Source organism: Phasianus colchicus, chromosome 17, assembly GCF_987193195.1.
Source record: "Phasianus colchicus chromosome 17, bPhaCol1.hap1.1, whole genome shotgun sequence".
NCBI classification, from domain to species: domain Eukaryota; kingdom Metazoa; phylum Chordata; class Aves; order Galliformes; family Phasianidae; genus Phasianus; species Phasianus colchicus.
In genome coordinates this window covers 12,866,653-12,890,380 of record NC_143452.1, presented here as the reverse complement: position 1 = coordinate 12,890,380, position 23,728 = coordinate 12,866,653, and the positions used below count along the sequence as shown (strand labels likewise).

Below are 23,728 nucleotides of genomic sequence, written 5' to 3'. Positions count from 1 at the left end.
ATGCCATAGCAATGTGTTATGGAGCTCCTCGAAGTGCCCCAAGACTTCAGAGCTTCCTCCCTGCTCCCCACCAGCAATGCTGCCCAGCCATCCACCTTCTCCATGTGTGCTCACTCTGAAAGCATCCATCTGCACACACAGCTCTGTTTGTGCTTTTGAAAGGCAGAGGGAAAACATTCCATTGTTTTTTTCCTACCTGTTTATTTGTTTGCATGGCTCAGGAGATTAAGGAGGACTTATTGGAAGTTAATGATTTTGTACCCACGAGGGAAAAACACCTCTGTGTAAGCTGCAGGTTCCCTCATACAGTTTTGCCTTCCAATTGGACATTCCTGCCTTCAAAGGAAGCAACCACAGTAAATACCTCCAGGTGACATTAGGCTTCTAACCCACTTGCACACTTATTTCTCAGACTTCAATTTAAAAAGGCAAATAGCTTTCTGTAATGAAACAGGGAGGAGGACCAGAGCTGATGGTTCATTTGCTGCAGTTCACGTAAGGCCGCAGCAAAGTAGTACAGCTGAGTAACCACGACAGCAAGCAGGGGGGGGATCTTCCTGCCTTTAAGAAGTGGTGGAAGCAGCGAGGACTTGCTCAGAGGCACAGGAATGACTGCTGTAAGAGTTCCCTGCTGGCAGGCACATTCTGTAGCATGGGTCACCCTGTGGCACCTGCGATGTCAAACACTGCTCAGCCCTCTTTGAACCTATGTAGGGGCTGTGCAGAGTGAATAAATCCAATATCAGTCATCTTAAAAGAAACATAACCTCATTAAACAGATGTACCACGAAGGACATTTGGCTGTCGAAGGAGAGTGAGCTCAGGGTGGGGGGATGCAGCACGCAACATCCTTGTGGCTCTGGGCTCAGCCTTGTGCCCCCCAGGATTCACTTCTGACCCAATCCACCTCCTCACCACTTGGGGCAGCTGCCATTCTAAAGGCTGCTCAGGGCTTTTGGAACTCTTTCATCCCCTGTAGAAGCATTAGGAACCAAATTTGATGTCACATGTTGCAGTGCAAAGAACACTGCTGCTGCAACTGATGTTGTATGGGACTACAGGTTCTTGGAAAAAATAAACAAAGCTTCCTAATGTTACTTATTTTTACATTACTTGTTGCACTTGTGGCTGAGCTCAGCACTGGCAGACTTGAAGAGCCCAACACCCCCAGGGCTTTTTGAGGAGTTTCCAGCTTTTACAGAGGTGCAGAGAAAAATGAGACAACAGATGAAACTTCATCTTGCTTGTACACACTCTTCTTGCTATAAATGTCTTGCGTGTTTTCTTTGCTTTTACTGAAGCCCATTAGGATCTATTCTGCTTTGCAACATACAGAATTTACACAGACAGCTATTATTATTGCCTGAGGGGATCCTTATAAGTTTTATAGCATCCATATAGACCTGACAACTTGCTGCATCTGATCAGTTGCGGTGTTTACTCAATGCCCTGAGCATGGAACAAACACCTGGGGCAGGCCTATGCCTCAGGGAACAGGTCTCATGGCAGATCCAGCATTTGGCTTCTGTCCTGAGTTGCATCACTGCAGCCCACTGCATTCCCCCACAACTCATGGGACAGAAGTGTCACTGCTTACCTCTCCTGTGCTCCTTCACCAGCAGTGCCTCTGGCTTTAACTTTAAAAGAAATCCTTTTTTTTTTTTTGAGAGGGAGAGAGGGGGAGAAAAAAAGGAAGAAAAAGCTTTCCCTTTATCATACACCCACAGGTGTGTGAAGTAATGGGATGCTCAGTAGAAATAACTGCCTCATTTTTTATTGACAGTCCCCATACTGGCTGAGGACCAAAGAGACAATTGAGAGATCTGCTCTCCTACTTATCCACGTATAAGACTTTCATGAGTTTGTCTCATTAAGGCTAATAGGTGTTAATAGTAGGTGTTAATATGTACATCTGCTCATAAAGAGGATGAGGAGCAGTCTCTATTGCAACGTTGGCCACGTAATTGCAGGCTGATTACATGCCTACACATGTGCCATTTCTAAAGGGACAAATGAGGGATGAAGAGGCACATAAGGTCACACATCTTCTCCAGAGGTGTCAAGGCCTGTTCTGTGGAGAGGGCCAAATTACATGTTTAATTATGATCCGGGGACTTGCACTACAGCATCAGGGTCACACGCTACTCTTGATCCACGGCATCTCCTGCTGGGGGCACTGGGAGGTTTGCATAAAGATCAGGGCTGGAACAAGACTCCTAAGAAATGAAGAAGCTCCCCTAGTAGAGGCTCCTGGTGTATCTGACATTGCTCAGCATGGAATAAAGACATTCAATATATGGCTTGCTTTGGGCTACAGAGACCCTTGCCTTGCTTGTGTATATTCTGGTAACAACTGGACACACAGAAGGAGAGGAGGCAGCAGCAATCCCAAGGTTACCTGGAGAGCCTTACAGGATCCTTGTGTCAGCCTTGCTGTAACTACATCCTTTCATGCTCTTTGCCATTGTGGTCACTTCCTTTGTTTTCATCCTGGCGTAAAGCAGACTTTTGGGTGGTGCTTTGGGTGGTGCTGTTTGTCCATCCTCCAAAATCCTTTCCAAGCTCCTCTTGAGTGGAGAGTCCAAAAATTATTTTCCATATCTAAAAACATAAGATCAGTGTGAATTCAGAACACATTTGAAATAATCTCTTGAATAAAACCCATACAGAGAGCTCTTAGCAAATAGAGTCTGGACAAATACTTGGGATCTCCCCAAGTGGAGTGATGTAACAAAGTCTGTCAGATCGAGCGGGCACTGATTCGAGCTTATGTCTGAGCAGTCTGCATGCACTGACAGGGAGCTGTGGGGAGTTGATGTTGCATGAACTTCTTGTTTTGTTTCCAACCAAGAGCACCACTCTGCACTGTGTGCACGTGTGTGTGCGCCACATGTGTATGCAGGAATGGTCACTAGCTCCTCCCTACCCAATTAGCTCCTGGAACAGTTGGGGTAATTTAGGACTTGTGCTGCCTGATCATTGGTACAGTTACAACAAATAAAACATTTTAATATGAGCAGTCGCTGAATGTTTACTGTATCATATTGCTGGGAGCTGAACGTGTGCCAAATGCTATAACAGAAGGGAGCATATGAACTCCAGAATGATGACACTAATAAGGAAATTACAAAAGGCCCAACAAATGGCATTTGTGTTAAATCAATAATGCTCTGTTTGTTTTTTTTTTTATTCTAATCTTTCTTCTAAAAAAAAAAAAAATTATCTTTCCAAACAGTTGGCAATTCCCATTCTTGTTCTTCTTCCTGAACATAATTAAAAACATGTTGTGGCGTCTACTTAAGACATCAACTTTCCCAAGCCTGTCTTGTCCACTGCGTTTTAAACAAAGACACTTGTTTTGGCATTGTGCCCTTAATTAATCATTTGAGGCTTTAATGCTGTACAAAAAATGTCTTTGTTTAATGATTCATCACAAGCCCAATTTCTGCAGAACTTAATCAACTACAGAACTTTCTAATCAGCTAAAAGTAAAAGAAAAAAGAAGGACAAGGTTGCTTTTGGTGTGTTGTTTTGATAAAGAAATGTTGTTTTACAGCATGCTAGCATTCTGGGCTGTGATTTAGAACTACAGGGATTAGATTGGTCCCTTAACCTGAGATTTTGGGAGAAGGAGACCTGCTGTACATGGAGGACCACCATCCCCCAACCCCCCCAGCATCGCTCACTGCAGCGCTCTTCAGAGCACACCAGATACTGGCTGGCACCAGACAGGCTTCTGTGAGAAGTGACTCTAGTCTTGAAAGATAACTTTATGCTGCAAATTTAAGTATTATAGGAAAGCAGTAATGAACAAGGCTGGTTTTACCAAGTCTTTTACCAGAGATCATTTTTCGCCATGTTTGCTGTGTTTCCTGTCTCATTTCTTTTTTTCCCCTCGTTTTATTTTATTATGGAACGTTAGTTGATTTGACTCTCACTTGGGCAGTATCAAGCTTTTGTTCTAGCAATGGATTTTTACAGAAAATTAGTTTCCCACAGGGCAATATAGGAGAGATTTAAATAATTTTTTAAATATTAATTTCCTTCCATTGAATTTAGAATAAGAAGCTCAAGAATAAACAGCTCAACTCCTTAAACTGCAAGAAATGAAACGTTGTGCTTAGTGACCATAATCAAGACTTAGAAACTATGCAGACTCATTTGAGGATACCCTGCCTGCTCCGATACAGAGCACACAGCTAGAACACAGGAGGTGAGGTGGTGTTGGCTCATTGTGTAATCCATCACACACAGCTGAGGCACAAGTTAAATGACTGACATCTGACAGACACAGATATGATAGCTCAATTACTCCAGACACAGGAGCAGAGCACCTCTGAATTTTCCTTGAAGTTGTCAGCATTGAACCGAAGTCTTCTGTCTTATGGGCTGAATGGCTTCCCTTCAATGCCACCTTTTTTTTTTTTTCCCCCCAAAATTAAGTTTTAAAGACAGTCCATAAAAATATAGAAATTCTCAATTCTCCAGGCATCTGTACACAGCTTGTGCTATGTCAAAACATGCCTACTTGAGTAAATATATTATTATGCTGTGTCAATGTGTGTTATGTAACGGTCATCTATATTAATGTATTCTCCATGTAGGATAATAGCATTCATCTGCTTGAGATATGCTGCTAACTGCACTTGGGTTTTTACTACAGAGTTTCCTTTTTCAAGCCAAATGATGGATGTCAATTAATACCTAATGCTGCACTCCCTGCACTGCAGTGAGCTGCGCCAGTCCTCATTTCCCCTCTCAGACAAGTTTCTGTTTTGGGCTGGAAACAACAAAGAGGGTTTCTGTTCTCATCATCACTTCCATGTCCAGAAGTTGATAACAGTAAATAAAGTCACACACAGGCTGCCAAAAGAAAACAATAAAGCAGCAGCATCTCTAACTCTGTGATCATCTTCTGAAGTCCAGATGCCCCAGGTCAGCTGCTGGGCGCCCACAGAAGCACTGTGTGGCACTGAGCAGACCTGAGCCTACCTAAAATGGGCTTTGAAACAACCTCTTGTTGCCGTCATTGCCAAGTGCCATTTGCTGGCCTGTGTTGATTTTGATGGTGTTATGAAATGACAATACAAGCACATGCAGTGGGTGGGTTCCCAGCATGGCTTCACACCCAAAAGAGCTTTCAGTGAGAGCCCTCCCAGAGCTCGTCTTTGATGCAGCAGCAGTGCTGTGCCTGAACATAGGGCCTGGATTTGTATCTGTATGGGTACCTGACAGCTCATGATGCTCTATGATTCTCTCCACCCTGGCACAGAGCTGGTGCAGACAAGGCTGCACACAGTGCTGCTGTCTCTCCTTCCCAGGAGTCCTGCACATAGGGCACAGACTCTGGCCTGGTCACCAGCATTACTTTCCTTCGCTACTTGGCAGCTGCAAAAATGAAACCCAGCTGTAAGAAATAAGTCTCTTCTCTATTTGGCAAGGTTCCTTCAGAGTTCAAGTGTCTGTGTGCGCATGTGTGTTCTGGGGCAGGACGAAGGCAGACTTGATTAGCAGTTTAATCTGAACATGTGTTTAGCACCAATTATATTCTTACATGCTCACAAGTGCTGAATGCTTGGTTAAAACTAAGGTATAGCATGTGTGTGTATGATGATGTCTAATAAACTGCAGGAAAGAAAAAAAATCAAGCTGTCACTCTCCAACCCTAAAGTAAGGAATATGGGAATAACACCATGGTTGCTTTCAGCCACACAGCACTTTTTGGACACACAGCAGGAGCAGTGCTCAGGAGCTCCTGATGCTATGATGCGCTTTGGTCACTTGGCAATACCCAGCTTTCACTGTGTGCAAAAGTAACATTGGTTTTTTGTTTGTGGGTTTGTTTTTTTTTCTCTGCAATTGCAAGGAGAGAAAGTCAGCCACAAAGTGATGGATTCTGTTTTTTTCTTCCCATTAGGATGATTTAGAGTTGTACAGTAAGCATCACTGCATGGCTGCTAGATAGTGCATGTTATTAATTTGGCACAAAGTGATGCTCTATTTATATAATATTTTGTAGAGTTTGCAAGAGTTTTATATTTAAAGAACAACCATAAGCCCAGCAAATATTCAAATCTACTCCTGCAATTTCATATTTTTCCTGAGTAAGAGAGTAGTAGCTCTGAATTCCTTAATCACACAGAATGGGTTTCTTCATATTTTCTTGAGAATCAGCCCTTCAGCCGGTCAGCTGGCATTTAGTGGGGTGAGAACAGCTAATAACTTAATCTTAACTCTTTGAAGCCAAAGAATGATGACCAGTGATATAATCAAGCAGAGAGGAGCCTGACATCATCTCCTTTAGAACTTGCAGGGTGCCTCCTTGGGTTTCTCTCCATTCTTTTAATTTCAGCCACTTGGCCTCACAGGAAGGGCATCCACTCTTCTGTTTGTCAGGGCCCAGAAGAGCTCTACACCTGATGCAGATGCCTGGTAATGAACCAGAAGTAGCCACCCAATTACATTCTGTAGGAGGACTTTGAGCCTGGACCTTATTATTAACACTGGCCAAGCAAAGGGAGAGAAGAGTGTAAATCCTACAGGGGAAGAAGCTGGGAAGTTGAAGCAGGTAAGAAGAATATTGACATTCATTTAAGACTGAGCCTACAGAGAGAAGAAGAGTGATCAAATATGAGGAGGTTGTTTGGGAAACAGCTGGCTGAGTTTTGGTTTCTGTCCCCAGGATTGTTTGTATGACTTGCTCCACAATATTATTCAGAAGATTCATGATACCTAGTGTAACACTACAGTGTGACAGAAAGTATAGAAGTAACAGTAGGGTGGCAAAATTTTTGGCTGTAGTAAATGAGGACAAGCCCAAATACAGCAGCTGTGGACACAGAAACAAAGAAAAAAAAGGTTTGCTTACCTTAGGAAGGCCTCAGGTACACAGAGATCTCTAGTGAGATCCCCTCACCTCCACTGCCAACCCTTAAATGAGGGCTGGAAGGGGTGGATCCTGGCTCCAGCCCTCCTGGTCACTCAGGTACATTGCATGCAGCTGAGTTCCCCTGGGTTGGCCCTGCCTTCCCACCAGGTGCTCAATCAGAGGTGCACCTGGTGGAATTTCTGCTACATCTAGATAGTAGACATTGCTAGATTCTGTAGACTCTTCAGGAGAAAACCTAGCCCAAGGAGTGCTAAGTAAAACAGCCCTCAAATGCTAAATGAGAGCTCTCCGTGGCTAGCTCACACTTGAGCTCCTTGCTGCCCTCCTACACTCACTGCTTACCCAGATTTCAGTACGGGTGCCTTGTGCAGTCTCTCTACTGCACCAGTGTTGATGTGAAGTAGAAAAGGTTGTTGCTAAGTGACATGACAACTGCAAAGTGCTTTTCAATTTCTTTTTCTGTTTTCTACTCCCACCTTCCTCATACATCCTTTACGGAGAGTTAGCGGCTGGGAACATCCCTGTCTAGCAGCGCGCTGTGTGACAGAGCCCGGATCACAGTGCTCACAGAAGTGGCACAGAAGCTGCTGTGCCTGCCCCACAGCTTCTTGCAGTTGGGAGTGACCAAAGAGCGTCCCCATCTTTCTTCAGTTGTCAATCAGGATGATTTAGTGGCTGGTATGATGTGGGTGATATCTCCAATCATGTATAACAGTGCTCTCCATACACGGCAAAGCAAAGCTATCAGCTCAAATGGGCGAGGGCACTGCCAGCCCCTGGGCTCTGCAGCTCAGCCCTGCAGATGGAACCTGTGTTTTGACATAGCTGCTCTCACTGCTGTATTCATGCTGTGGCTGACTGTCGTAGGCTGTAAAGCTGCAGGTTTTGTTGTGGAAGACTTCTATTTACAATGCCCTGCTGGTAGCTGTCTTTTTGCTGAAGCTCCTCTCAAGTTATTTTATCTATTGGCTCAGTGTAGGGAAGTAGTTTAATAATAAATAAATAAATGAATAAATAAATATCTTCAAACAACTAGATTCTTTGAACTTTACCTCTTGCAGCAGTCTTTATACTACTTACATCTCCCTGCACTGAGTTTCATTGGCCAAACCATATCCTTTTGTTTTGTGCCAATACAGTGACTGTAACGCTTGATGGGCTCCATCAGGACCTACCACAGCGAACCACAGCTTACCATAGCAAACCACAGTGAAATTGTAACAGTAAACAGCATTACAGATCTTGTGCATCTGTCTGTCCTGCTTCCTTCTCCATTCCATACGTGGGCTCAGCCCTGACTTCTTGCCATGCAGAATTCGTGTGTGAGAGGCTGGCACCGCGCCTGCAGTGTCTGTTCTTTACCACATTAAAAGGTCATAAAAGGATAGTCAGTTAGAAAATCCTGGTACTGAAGACAGCCTTTATGCTGAAATAAATTCCAAGTAGGATTTTTTTTTCTATCTTCTAGCAGGCAGAGGAACAGCTAGAAAAAAAAATGTGAGCTCAACTATTAGCTTTCCACTTGTAAAACTTCATCTATCACTAAATATATTGCCCATAGAGGACAGAAGCTGTTAAGATGGGAAAGAATTTTGAAGATGGATGAATGACAAAGACAAATGAAGATTTTTATTTTAGCAGAAGTTTCCAAGTGCTGTCTCTGGGTTGGGAGGGTACTGTTAATAAAGTACACTTGACATATAACTGTTCAAGTTCCTGAGAAACAGCTTTGCTTTAAAGTTCGGTAGAGGATCAAAAAGAGTGAATTCTCTGTTTTTCTCTGAAAAAAAAGAAAAAGAAAGCCCTGAAAAAGGATAGGTTTTTTTGGGAAACGGCATCTATGCCTTTTGTCTTTTCTTCTCTTTGTGGTCCAGAGACAGTGCGTTGACTGACTTCTTCAGAAAGGAGATCAGTGAAATTGTCAGTTGATTACTTCTCCTTGATTAGCATTTATAAGAGCCCTGTGATACATTATTTGCATTCCTATTTAGCCGTGATTTTTGTGGGGCAGCAATGATTAAACTTGTCACAGGGCCTGATTGACAGGGTCAGATCTTCACTTTCTACTCTTTTGAAATTAAAAACAAATGTGTCAGCTCCCTTCATGGGCCGCAGCGCTGTGAAGCTTGCTTGCCTTGTCATCGCAGATAGGTCAGGAATGTTTTAATTTTAGGGATGGATTCTGCTTGTCAAGCAGAGTGTGATGGCGTGTAGTTCTGGAGATGAGATGTGAAGGGTGTAAAACAAAGAATGGAAAGAACAAAGACAAAGACACTCACATTATTAGACAGATTTAATTAGTCTGAATGGATATTATGCTAGATGAAGCAGTGAGCTGTGAAATTAACCCTTGATTACGGATTGGCGGATCATGCTCATAAAGAGAATCAAACCTTGGTGAATGGGAAAGAGGTGCCGCTCCACCCTCGGATCCCTCATCCCCACGACCTCTTCCCGAGTCCGAGAGCAGGAGGAAATCTTTGAAGGAAAATCTGCCGGTGGCATTGAGGAAGCTGGGGCCGTCTCCCCCTCTCCCTTTCTCCCCAGGTCTGGAGCTAGCCCATCTGAAGAGCTGAAATGGAGCGGGCTACGGGGAGGCAGAATTTTCCATGACAGATGATGAGAAATGGCTCCCACAAGTGCAGTCCGTTCCCTGCGGGCACAGGGTGTGCAGCAGCACGGAGCTCCTGTCCCCTCGTGAGACACATTCCCACTCCCTTCCGCCTCCCACTACCAAGTAGGTTTGATATTTCTGTTTGAAAACATCATCTTTTTGTAATGATAAGCTGTGAGTTAATGTGATATGACTCAGCCCAAAGTGAGGGTTTAGGCTTCGAAAGGCTGGGCTTCCCAGCCTCTGCCACGCCAGCGCTGTGATGTTCCAAGTGCTGGGATAGTGTGGGAGGTTGGGGTGATGACAATTGAGAGGGTGCTGTGTTTTGCTTCATCCAAAGATGCACAGAAGAGGCTCTTCAGCCTTTTGTGTGCTTCTCATCAGCATTCCCCAAAGCTCTGTATCAAGAACTACTTCTAATTAGCACGGCTGCAACGGAAGAAAATAAACAGAAAATACAGTGTTACTCTCTTGTTAGTTCCTTGTCATTTCTTCCAAGTTGTTCAACTAATGGAGTGATCAGCCTTTATGTTTAAAAATAAAAATAAAATAGCCAAAGGGCATTAGGCGCATTAATCTCCGAATAGGTGTGAGGCCCCTGCTTCTCTCTGGCACATTTGAAATGCTTGCTTTTAGTGCAAATTTGCATGCTGGAAACTGTCAGATTAAAAAGGAGTGAGACATGAAAACAAGTTGGGTGAGAGACTGCCTAGAAATGGTGGCTGATGACTTACTGAACAGTCGTGTCGATAACTTACCTCCTCAGTCGTGTTGAGCCCCTGCTGGTACCGTGCTGCATGGTGTTACTTCTTATTTCACTTTTTAAATGTGATATCAAGAATTCTCATTTTTACTTCATATATAGTCACATTTAAGTGGCCTCTGCATATGCGGAGTAAAAAGAACCCTTTGATGAAAGACCCACAGAAGATTAATGAAAGTCATTATCATTATGAGGTAGCAGAGAGCTACTATCCACAGGAAAAAAAGGAACTCCTGCCTGCACATCTTCTCTCCCCTGGTTTCTCCATGTCTTTTTGTACCCCAGAAGAGAAGACGCAGCAGGAGAATGTGATGAGGGAATAGGACATGACATGAATCCCATTGCTAAGACTACTACTGAATTTCTGTTGGTGTTAGAACAAGTCACTTTGCCATTCTACAGATGAAACCGATTATTTGAGGACAAAAGACTCGTACTTATCATTAAACCTGAAGACACAGACTGGTTCTTAGGCAGAAAAGCCTTGTCATTGAGCTGGTGTTTATGTGAGCAGTCACACATTAGTGCTACTGCTTTCAGGGGCCTCTCATCAAAGTCTTTATTATTACAAACCTATTGAGCCGTATCCTCAGCTGCTGTGAATCGACATAACTCTTCTGAAATTAATGATGCTACAGAGTTTTACATCAGCTGAGAATCCGGTTCTTCCATTCTTGCTGTTTATTTGTTACTGAGTTCAACTATTGCAGCCCAGGCCATAAAAAACTCTTCCGAGAAGGATCTGCTTTCCAACCCAACATCAGCCCCGTGGGACAGGACCTGTCATCTGGGTCTTCTCAATTCCAGGTTTGAAAGACCATTTGGGTCAGACAATAATTTAAGTGAAGAGTTTTAATTGAATCAGTTGATTCAGTAGTTTCTCGCTATCTCTGCTACTCTGAGCAAGCAGCAATGCTTTGCTCACCTCCGGCTGGGGGGGCTTTGCCACAGATGTCACTGCATGGGCACAGGGATGAGCACAGAGGGTGGTTGTGCCTCGTGCTAAGAGAGCAGAGCGTATGAAACCAGTGGGAAAGGCAAGTGCTGATAAAAGGGAAACCTCTGTACCTTCAGTCGATGTATTTGTCAGGAATGTAGGTGAATTTTTTGGTTTCTGCTTTGCCACCTGCCACCGTTCTCTCTCTGGGCACTGAGCCTTGTAGCGTGTAAAATGCAAACGTGGCGGCTGTTGTCATTGTGGGACTCCTCACGCTCACTTTGCAGAGAGAGAGAGACTTCAACTGGTGCATTCAGCTTCAATACAAAACATCAGCAGACAAAGGTATCCAGAGGAGAGATTTGGACAGAACGATTCAGTGCAGAAAATGTTGAGTAAATGCTCAAGACAGCCCTATGGCATTGCACACGACCCTTCAGAAAGGAACAATAAGCACTCACATGCGGAATGCAGAGCGTATCTGTTGGGTGTTCAGTTCTATATTGCAGCCCTGCTGTTCTTGAAGAAATGGTGCTGGGAGCGCTGGCCCCATTTGCAAGGGCCTCGTTTCTGCCTCACTGCTATTTCTCTATAAAGGGAGCAATTCTGCTTAAAACAAGGAACCAGTGCTGGTGTAAAGCAGCAGTGAGCAGAGCAGACTTGTGCTCTCCACCCAAAGTGGCAGCTCAGAATTGTTGTCTTTCCCCGTACCGGGTGCTGTGTGTGTTTCATAATTACACACACGAGATGCTTGCTCACCTGAGGTTCAGGTTTGCACAGTTTCCCATCACTCACTCAATTCAAAGAGCGAGAGCAGATCCGTGCCCCCCTCCCTGCCTTTATTTTTCAGACTGAATTGTTTTGGTAGTAGCTTGGTGTGTCAGATTGTAAGTCTATAAAACGGTTTTCTACCAGCTGGAAATCCAACATGCTACATGAATACATAACAGTGCCTAACCAAGAAGGTTTGTAATTCAGTAATTAGCTGTAATTAATGAACACAAAGTGAAGACTCATTTACAGTTTAAATTATCACATTAGCTCCTGTCACCCTCTATGTACACAAAACAGCAGGAATTCAATTATTTTTATTCTTCAAAGCTAATTTAAAATTTAAGGAATGCCATTACATGAAATAATAGGTAGGAAATGTAATAGAAATCGCTGAGAACAGTTGGCCGTCCTTAGAATGGGAGGAAAAAAATGCTATCAGTGATGATTTGGAAATGTTGTTTCATCAGTGAACAGATGAAGGATTGAAATCTACGCTCTTTTCAGTGTATTTAAAAAGAAAGCCAGTTTGGTGGTTGCTAAGTCTTTGTGCAGGGAGAGCCATTGTGCATAATTGTAAAAGCAGTTGATACCGATAATGCTGTTGATAGTAACATGATGACAGCATGGAAATGCTCACACCATTATCTTTAATGGGGCTGAGTCAATTGCAACAGCATCGAGCCCGTGTAATATTCACCAATCTTAGTTGTGAAACTTCAGCCTAGCAGGCCTGAAGTAATTGTCACTCTGCAATCTGCCTATAGTTTGTGTCTCTGTGTGTCTATGTAAAATGCTTTCACCGTGCTTTTGAACCTACCACGATGCTTCTCTCTGCAGCTGCCACTGATTTTCTCTCTCAAGCAGTTCAATAAAAAGAGCATTCCCAACCCATTGGATGCCGCTTCTGTGGCTCCCGCATGGCTGCGTTGCAGCCCTATTTTTTGTGTTCTTTATTTCTTCTTCGGTAGCCTTTTCATTTTAAATAGGCCACGAGAAGCTGCGCCGCCTAATTTTTCATAGGTGATCGACTGCTGAGTTGTGGGTTTACGTAGACAGAGGGAAGGTAGCGATAAGCCAAAGAGAGAGGATTCTATTAGGGAAATGCAGCAGTAATTAATGAATCCTGCCAGTAATTGGGAAGGTGTAAGCCTCTGTAATATCGTAATGATAGTCATCCGTTCTGCGCATCCCCCATCACTCCGAACGATCCCTCATCGTCTCTGTGATCTCAGACACTTAGCCATGCAAATCTTCCTGACAGGACTCTATGTCTTTGTCTCCCTAATTGGATAGTATAGAGTTGTTTATGGATATTGCAGACATTTAGACCTCAGTTGGAGGTTGTTCAAAAATCGTTAGCAAAGTTGCCTTAACAGCATTGTCAAATATTTATTCCCCCGTTTCAATATCTGTTTTTAACCCAGGCATGGTTTGCAGTGGAATTAACATTTTGAAGATGCTCTGTGTTGTTCTGGGCTCCACTTGAGATTGTTATCTGGCCATTTTCCTACGGAACAACAACAAAAAATCTAGCTTAAATTCTGATTTCTCAAGGATAAAACCTGAGATTGTAGGGCAAGTTTTTTAATACCATTTCCGTAGGGAAATATTAAGAATGCTGACAAAGGCAGTTCCACTTACAGAAATTACAGGAAGTTTCTGGGGTAAAAATTCCAATTTAGTGTAAGCCAAAATAAATGGTGAATAATCCCATTCACTGTACCACTTCAAGTAAGATCAGATTAAGACTCTATCATATACATTAGAAAAAAATGCATCTTTTTTTCCTTGGTCAAGACTTGGGAGGTTTAATTCTTGTCTATCTGTTGGTCCCAGCTTTATGTATCCCTCCATAATCAACCAGAAAAGGTAAAGAAAACAAACAGAAAGAAAACTGTTTGTAATGGAAGAGAAGAAGTAGATCATGGTTGTGATTTTTTTTTTTTTCTTATTGGTGAAAGATTTCTGCATATTTGCTGTAATTCTTTACATTAGGGAGCTCTCATTTCCTGCTGCTGGTCAGTCTGTTTATACCAAACTTACTGCTCTCCTAAAGCACTGCTGATGTCAGCTGTGACATCCTCAGTTTTTCACCTTCCAGCCTGACTTCCAGTGACAGCGCTGTGATGCTCAGGGAAGGACAAAGGCAGACTCTTGCCTGAACGTCCAGCCAACCAACCACAAAATCTGCCCCTCCCAACCCACACCTTGCCAGCCCTGAACTCACCAGGGCTGAAGCAGGGATGCCCGATGCTGCCCTGCCTCTCAGCTCTCCCATACACTGACCAGTTTCCTGGCACCAGGCTGACCAGAAGTACTGCAGATTCACCCTGAGTGCAGCCCTCATCTCCCCTCCATTGTCACCAGGTCCCAGCCCTGTGCTGCCAGCCCTGGGGAGCTGCCCTGCAGGGAGGCATCAGAGCCCTCCAGCCCTGGTAGTTGTGGTAAAGCTAATTGGCTCCCAGATCTCCTGTGCTGCTAGAACCTTCTCCTCCAGAACATGAATACATTGGCATTCCGAGTTTTTTATATGTGCACATACATATATATATTTAAAATCCTGGCTTTGGAAACTTATGTTGGTGCAGCAGCCTGTGACACTGAATACAAGCTGCTGTGCAAAGTAATTGCCAAATGCTTACATAAACACATAAATAAGACAAATTTATTTTCATTATTCACATTTTTTGCCCTTTCTTTTCCTTTTTATTTATGTTTTAAACAACAGTTACTGTAAATATTATGATAAAAAAAATGCCTGCAGTGGACAGAAAGATGATCAAAAAGCCCTGATATAGAGCAATTCATGTTTCTTCTTTACAATCACTAACGAATCTTAACTTGAACCATGTTATGTTCCCATGTGAGTGATAAGCAATGATTTATTATGAAGTGTCACGAAATCGGAATGCCATACAGTGAGACATGAGCTAGTGGAAAATGTGTTCCCTGTTTCCCAGCCTCATTACTCAAAGATGCAGCGTCCCTCTCTCCAAGTCTAATTTACCTGGCTCGTCGAGGCACTCTGATAGCAAAGCAGCACAACCAGGAGTGCGATCCCTGATCCGGGCTGTGCTGGCTGCCTACCAGCACTGCTAAACACATTGCACCAACCAGGAGATCCACAGCTAGTGCTGCACACAACGTTTGTATCCCTAATGATGCTGCCCCCAAAAGCAATTGCTTCGGATTAGAGCATCCATTGCTTCATCAGTGCTGTCAGTGCATGAAGGGGAAATAGAACAGCCATCACGAGGAGACAAACAGAGAAGTTTTCTTTATGCTTTGGAGTTCCTGCGACTCTCTAATGGTTCCCATCTCCCCGTGATGCCAACTCAAGTAACTGGTGTGTGAGATTCTGTGGATAAATCAGTGACAGAAGAGCACGTGCGGCTCCGGCACCGCACCCGAGATTTACACATAGGGCAGCAAGCACACTGCTCTGGGTTTTCAGGTGGGATTTGTGTTGTAAATGGTTCCTCACACAGAAAGAGGAGGCCAGCACACTGTGCGCTGATCCACATAAGCTGCCCTCCTCTCCTACCCATCCGTGCTCTCTGCAGAACATCACCAAAACAGGCAGAGTCTCTGGTTTTTTTTTTTCTCAGTGTTTGCCGAAAGGCCTTGATCCCAAAAGTGCTCAGCCAAAGCTCTGGTGTGAGGGGAGCAGCTGCCTGCAGCCGGCCTGGAGCCTGCAGTGCTGCTCTGTGGGAGCGAGGCGCAGAGCGGGGCCCTCCAAGGAAGGAGGGCTGCATTGGGCAGGTGCACCAGCAGCTCAGTGTTTTGCTGGAAAGGCGACCCGTCTTCCCATTAAAAACTGTCCTCCCATCCAAAAATGTCGATGTAATCAGACCAGACGTACTAAAGATTTGCCAGCACTATCAGTTTCTGCTTCAAAACACAATCCTGTTCTACCATGACAAAATGTTCTAGAAGACCAAAAGTTAAACTTGAACAGAATAAACATGAGAACGAATTTATGTCCTGCAAATTCTTTCGCATGAAATCTTTTTCTTCTATCTCGGCATGTTTCAACTGGTTCAGTCTGTCTTAAGGCAATAGTAGCTGTTGTTTTTCTTGCAGAAAATGTGGAAGTCATCAGAAGAAAATTAACCAGAACTCATCCTTGTCTGAAAGGCTGAGACTCAGAAATTTCACATATCTTTTTTTCTATAGAAGTGCTTTATAGAGAATCTTTGTGAAGTACATTCCAGAGAGCAGTTGTCTCGCAGCGCTGACAATGTCTGCTGTTCCAGAGGAGGCTGTGTGTGATGTACCATTCTGAGATATTGTCAGCAAGCCTGGAAATGTGAAGGCACTTTCATAGCTAGGCAAGGATGAAAGGAAAGAGGTTTGAGTTTGCTTTTGTGTTTTGCTTTGTTTCTTTGTCCTAATAAAACATAGCGGTGCGCTCCTAACTTCTCCCCTCCCATTCTGTTCAGGGCAGAAAGGGAACACAGGTCTCCTGCAGAACAGGTACGGTGTTAGGGGGGCTGGGCTATCAGCTCCTTCCCACGGCACCAAGCTTGGGGATGTATCGAAACAGTTCTGAGAGCAAAGATGGGAACTCAGCATCTCCCAGCTCCCCTTACTTGTGAACTGAATCTAGAAACGAGAATGGCACAGCTCAATGCTTGGGGCCACCCACAATTGCCCCCAGTTCGATCATTGAGAAATTCTCTTTAGAGCTGAAGAGGCAGCTGAGCATCTGTCCGTCCCAGACCAGCTGGGGCAGCCTCCCTGCCACCCATCAGCACAGCCTGACACCGGCCGGCCCCACGCAGCCCCGGGCGGTGCTGCCATGCACCCCACTGCAGGCACGCGGCCGGCAGAGCCGTACCTGCTTTGTCTCATCTGCTGTAAATCCGCCTTTCTTAAGGTGCATTACAAAAGCTATTTCTCTTCTGGGATCCATACAGGTGGCGTTTTAAAATGTAGCGAGCACCCTAGTCTGCAGAACCTGCTTGTCACAGAAAATGACACAGTTTGCATGTGACCTGTAATGACAGTTGCTAGTTGAAAAGAAACCAGAAATTCAGCTCTATCTTCCACACTTTGGTTGCAGCTGCCATCAACTAAATTTCTCTCCAAGGGCAGATGGTGCCCTGTACAATGAACAATTTAATCTTTAGCAAATAGAGAAACTTTGCCAAAAAATCCACATTTTTTCCCCTCCAAGAATAGGCTGTCAATAACATGTGCTCTCAACTACATTGTGATTTGATGACTGTATTTTATTTATAGGAAAGCAGAAAACAAAAACATAAATGTTCTCTCTCTGTTTTCCCTTCCCAAGGCCGTGGTCTTCCTGGTACCCCCATACGGGGTCGGTCTGTGTGCACAGGAGTTAGTTCCATGTCAGGGTGCTGCTCTGTACCCATCCAATTCCCGTGCGCTCCTCTTTGCTGCTGAACACGTGTGTATCTCATGTCATCTGGAGGACTGAGGTGAGCTCAGGGTGCAACCCTGCTCTCTCTCAGCACAAGTAGCAAAAGTCTCGCTCTTTCCCCAAGGCCAGGGTTTCCCTGCACATCTGTGAAGACATGGGGAGCTTTTGGGGGATGCATCTCATTGAGACTCCCAGATCCTCTCCCGGCACTTTGCAGAGCCTGCCCACCTGGGAGGGCTCAGGCTGACAGATGTCAGCACTCCCAGTGCTGTTCAGGTGGATTTAGAGGATCTGGCTGTATTTGCTCAGGGATGTCTGCAAACCCCAGGCGTTGCTGCGCACTCTGTGGCTCCAACTGTGCTCCTTCTTGTCTGGAGATATGTATACACTCTCCCATTTCAAAGCATATCCTTTTATATTACTACATAGAACATAATGTATATGCAGAGGAATTTGCACATCTCTCTGAGGTCCCAGGTGTTATCACTGGTTCGCGTGCGCACACAGCCCCAAATGCCAGCATTTCTGAGCCCCATGCAGTGCTTGCAGGGTGGGTCCCTATTACTGCACTCGCTGCACTGTGCACCCTGCACATTGCCACATGCTTAACAGTTTTCCTCAACCTGGGTCACAGCTGGGGAACTGAAGGCGTACAAAGCTACCTGCACAGACATCAGAAACTTCTGAAGTGAAAAACCTTGGAAAATGCCAGGGTTTTCTTTTGTCAGAATTCAGTGAGATTTGGCTCTCACCCCCACACTGCTGGGCCAGCCCAGCTGGTTGGGTCACACTGCTTCTCTGGCATCCTGCAGGGAGGTGCTCTGCAACAGCTGCACATAGGAGCTCTGAACATCTCAGGGCTACTGAACTCTGGAGGTCTTTTTCTGGCATTCAGCTCTTAGCAAAGTACCTTCAGCAAAGAGTTTTCTGAGACAAATACAGCTCAGTGGCCTCTGGTTTTTATTAAATGCATTTTCCACCATCCCAGGCAGTCTGTAACCCCCACCACCTGGTGTTGTTCTGTACTCTGCAGACACACCCCGGGAACATCTGAGCTGCAGCCAGCATTGCTTTCCCACTATCTTATCCTGCATTCTCACAAGCTTAGCTCAGGGCCCAGAATCACAGTGTATAGCAGTGCACCGTGCAGGGACAGGAGTGCCCAGGGCCCTGCAATGAGCACCATGGGCTGTGCTGGCAGCTGGCTGCTCCTCCTTGCACAGCACAGGGGCAGCTGCTCCATGCTGGCAGCACCTGGGCTCTGCACCCTGTGAGAACAAAGAACCACCAGGATTAGGATTCACAAGGGTTATCCTTACCTCTCCCAGAACGCTCTCCTTTCCGAATAGAATGTGTTTGCTGAAATGAATATGTTCTATTTATTTATTTAATGTGCTGTTAAATGACCTTCTGGAAAGCTGTTCCTGCCGCAAGGCTTTAAAATGGATGGGCAGGCACAACTTAGAGAGCATGCTCTTTACAATCAGGATGAATCATTTGCGTAGTTACTGTTTAGACTGATATAATTTTAGTTATAATTATGGGTAACGAGAAAGCATTTAGAGCCTGTAATATTGTAATTCATGGTGGGAGAGGTCCTAAATGAAATCAAATATACCCAGATTCACTTTTTCTCCCTTTCTTGTTATTGTGAATGTGAGGATGATTCTTTAAGGAATAGATTTTCTACTGCTGTAAAAATCTAGCAAAAGTAGGTCAGAAATGACATCCAGAGATAACGTGTTTGGTAACCACAAAGGGACTGTCTGTGTCTTTCTCTTTGGCCTTTTAGGAGTCCTGCAGTTTATTACTGCTGGGACAGCTGCAGCAGGAAAAGGGTTTGAGCCATAGGCTCCCATGGCCTTCGGTGGGTGGATCACAGATTATTTATACACACGTTGTCACTTCATATATCCCTCTAAACTAATAGAGGATTATAAGATGATATTAGCAAAGATCTGGAAATTTAAAAATAATAAAATATTTATGTGTTGATGGCTTGGTAATTAGTATTAAAAAAAAAGCTAAACTTCAATATCTGCATCTGATATTTTGCCTGTGCTGCACAAGAATGGTACAATGAAGTCCCTCTATCACATTTTCACAATGTAATTTCAGTGATAGAGATTTCTTATGGTGTTGAACTGAATTACATAAAATGCCCAGGAAGCAACAAACTTTGTGCATTGAGTGCTGTTTGAGCACCAGCCCCCTGTGCCCCAGAGTGTGGGTGACAAACTCTCCACATACTCCCTGAATCTCTGAGACACTTGATAATGAAATACATAAACTATGACCCTTATCGATTGGGCCTCACACTAATTAATTTCCCAAAGTCCCATCCCAGCCTGCAGTGATAGCAATGCAAAAAAAAAAAAAAAAAAAAAAAAGAAAAAAGAAAAAAGAAACAAAACCAAGGATGGTGACTTCGGTTGGGCAAAAGACCATTGAAATCAGTGCCCACTCCCAATCAATTTTAGTCACACATGGACATTACCATCAGTCAGGTGTATAGAAGCCACCAAGTTCCCACAACAGCTGCAGGGGGCTGTGAGAGCAGCACTGAGGCACAGCAGCCCGTGTGCAGGCAGTACACACTGCCCTGTGTTAGCTCTTGGACTGCAGGATGCTCTGCATGCCCCATCCATGGGCTGTGCCATCCCAGCCCTGCACTGGGATTCAGTGAGCCCTGCACTGTTGCTGCGAGCAGCAGCAGTGTGACCGAGCTGGTTGTACAGCTGGTTTGACCTCAGAGCCTCAGGACTTTTCTCTGGCCAAACTGAAGAGCAGAGGCAGCAGGAGGCAGGCTGTTCAATTCTGTTCAATTTTCCAATCGAAGCTCTTGATAAATATTTCCTACTGGCAGGGAGCCAGCGTGCTGCAGTTACTTTGCTTCAAACCAAGTCTCCTTCCCACACGAGCACTTTCACTATTACTACATGCTGCTTAATTGTCCTAACGACGTTCCAGAGGCAGAACAGAATTAACCAGGAGTTACTGCTTGCACACAGCACTGGTTCAGCACAGCCCTCACATCACTGTGCAGGACCAGCCCACAGTTTGTGCTGCAGCCCTGGGCAGGAGCTGGGCACCATGTTGTGGGCAGTGTTCCTTCCTGCCATGGGCTGCAAAACCCACTTGGAAAGGTAAAAAGTCAAACGTAGCACTTCTGCGGGCTGCACTCAGAGCCTCTGCGCAGTGAAAATCGTAACTTTGCTAAGTGTGAACCACTCTGGAGCGTTACCTCTGAAACCTAATGACAGCATTTTAAAGTGGCAGCATGGATTGCTTTTAGTATGTTTTAAGAGGGAGTAATGATCTGAGGTATTCACCACAGCTTCCTTGAATTCTCAGGTGCCCAAAATCTCAGATTTAGCTGCCAATGCCTCTTCTTTCCTTCCAGCTTCTCCACTGAAGATCTGGGTTGCCAATGCAAAACAGCATCTCTATGAGAACTGAAGGTGTAAGGATATTGTGAGACAAACCAAATTACAAACTAATTAGCATGGACTCACTGGACTTTTTTCGTTTTCATCTGGAATTTTTTTGTAAAGCTCAGTTTGTTTTACTTACATAAAAGCTGCTACTGAATTTCCAGTTGATTTAGCTGGAATACACGGAACGCACCTCAGGATTTGAGTTGTGTCTGCTGAAGTGTGCACGCCCTTGAACAGATATATTTTTCAGTGACATATTTCTCTTTGCCCGCTGCTGGTCTGTTTTTTTCTTTCCTGTTCTCTCTCTCCAGATTGACTTTCACTCCACTTATTGCTTGCCTCATTTCTCACCCTATTTTTCCTTCTTTTTTTTTTTTCCCTACTGCTTTTCTCAGTATTCTTCTCCCAGGTTATGAGCAAAACAGAACTCAGCCATGAGCTGAACTTTTAAACCCACATCTTGGATTAAGTAAAGCAAGCCTCCTCCATCTCCACATGGAAGTAACTTCCCAAGGAGAGCCACTTAGCACTTATAAGCAATGCAGAACAGGAAAGGTCCACGTGGAGAAGCAGCTTGTGATGCTGGGGAGGGGAGGTGCACAAGCAGAAACAGCTCGGGAATAGCCCAGTAATTTAAGCACAAGGTGGACACCACGGTGTCCGGGTCACCGTGAGGATTTTAGAGCATGATCTTGACCAGCTGTAAGATGAAACTCTTCATGTTGAGCCAAGTTAAACTAACATGAGAGAGCAGCAGAGAGCGATGTGCTCAGAGCACCTGGCAGAGCTGAGACGCTGACTCGAGGTCTTGTGGGTTGCAGAAGAGAATCAGAATCGTTTGAGTTGAAGGGGACCTCTAAGGGTCATCTGGTCCAACTCCCCTGCAGTGAACGGGGACATGTGCAGCTCAGTTGGGTGCTCGGAGCCGCGTGACCTCTGTGTCCTTGCCTTTTTGTGAGCCTAGGGGTGCATGGCATAAAGCGAAGCTGACTCAGTTCTACAATTTCACCGAATAAAATCCACATTCGATAAAATCTGGGCATGTGGTCAAAATCTTGGTAACGCTGGTTCCTCTTGCTCTGCTTGCAGGACGAATGCCTTAGCTCCAGCTCTCCAGCCCAGGCTCCCACACCCAGCCCGTCTCTGCGCATCACCCCAATCCTGACATTGAACTCACAGCAACCCGGACCGAGAAGACTGCCAAAAAATCTCCAGCTATTCTTCTTCATCCTCACTAACAATTTGGTAATGAAGTATTGATTTCCACTCTCCTGCTTATGGACGATATTAGATTTTCATTGATAAACTGCACTGGGGCTGTCTGGTCTCCACTGTCCCTTTTTGCTGTCACTAAAACAAAGTGCCACTGAAGTAAGATAATGACTGAGAACATTGATGTACTTATTTCGTCAATTTGTAACACTTGACAGGAAAAAAAAATTCTTCATAGTTTAATGTCCAACTGTTCTACACAAGATGCAGTCACATTGGAAGCTTTACTTTTCATGGTAATGTCCATTTCCTATTTATAACCCCTTTGGGATAGTTTGTCTAAAGGAAATGTTTCTATTCAGTGCAGCTATTACTGTTGCACCTGGGTTGCCCAATCCAGTCATTGCACTAGGGATCAATACATCACAGTAAGTACAAGAATTATTAAGTTAAAACAGATTCTGAGCCAAAAAACCTCTGAACAATGTTAATCTTCTGTGCAAGTTGTTCAAATAGTTATGCTTAACCATGTTGCTGCCAAAGATTTGTTTGAAATGGATTATTTTCAGTTTGTTTTATTCCTCAGATATATATATATATTTAAATCTCCGTGACGGTTTACGACGGGACACGCGATGGAGTGATTTTTAGACAAAAGTACTATTGTTAGATTATTGAACGCTATATGAATATAGGTATATCTATATATAAATATCACTATATAAATATCTATATATAGATATAAGATGATACAGTACAAATCCTTTCTCGGTTAGGTGCGTGTAAATCCGGATCTCTCAGTCGGAGCCAATGGAGTCCCTTTGGGTTCGTGGCCCGGTGTGGGGTCAGGGCTGCTGCCGTGGTGTTGGCCCGGCCCGGGGGAAGGGCTGGGGATGGCAACTCCAAATCAGTGCTCCTGACTTTTTTCATTAAAACTTTGAGCTCCCAGTTTTAATTTGTGGAATATTCACGTTAATAATGAGATCTAATTAAGACATCCATTAAAAGCCCGTTAAAGTTAATTTAACGTAAAAATTCCAATAGAACTGTATTAGATTTTCTCCATTAAATTAACGTTATGGATTTTTAACGGATGTCTTAATTATACATTATTATTAACGGGAATACTGTATCACACAGATTAAAATCGGGTCCCGAGTCAACTCACAAAAGCTTGCTGGGCGTGCTGATGCCACCAGCCCCGCCTGACCCAGCGCACTGCCTGCAGAGCCCTGCCTGCTCCAGCTGAGCACTTCCTGGCAACTGGAGCAACCTGCAGCAGACAAATCCATCTCTGCATTTAACGATGAACTTTCCTGAGTCTCAAAGGCAAGATATGTCTGGATCCAGTTGCAAACCGTTACTCCATTGCAAATGAAATATTCAAAGTACGCTAGGCACAATTTGAGAATTGGATTTTTCTCATGCAAGAGAGAGGGCTTTGGGGTGTCTTTTGCTATTATATTTTAGACGTTCAAGGATAAAATTGACGTGCAGCATTCACAACATCGGACTGAATGTGTTTACTGTATCCCCCCTTGCTTTTGTGCATTGGCCTCCTTTGGAGATGTTTGGGAAATTTTGACATGATCCCTAAATTCGACATGGAGGAGAAAAAAAAGGCCCTTCTTATTTACCTCCTAGGGAAAGAGTTGCCCTTATGCCACATATAATAGCAAATTGCTTTTTTTATGGCATGCATAACCTAGATGG

At 44.3% G+C, this 23,728-nt stretch overlaps 1 protein-coding gene across 2 annotated transcripts in view; it reads left to right on the top strand.

Moving 5' to 3' along the window:
• The window catches only part of TSHZ2 (teashirt zinc finger homeobox 2), a 205,937-nt gene extending 182,488 nt beyond the window's left edge, over nucleotides 1-23,449 (top strand). For both annotated transcript variants that reach the window (XM_090152070.1, XM_031616145.2), the window contains exon 3: nucleotides 21,893-23,449. In XM_090152070.1, the coding sequence (XP_090008196.1) occupies nucleotides 21,893-21,894 (2 nt within the window). In that variant the 3' untranslated portion in view covers nucleotides 21,895-23,449. The remainder of the gene's footprint in view (nucleotides 1-21,892) is intronic.
• Nucleotides 23,450-23,728: the final 279 nt, after the last annotated feature.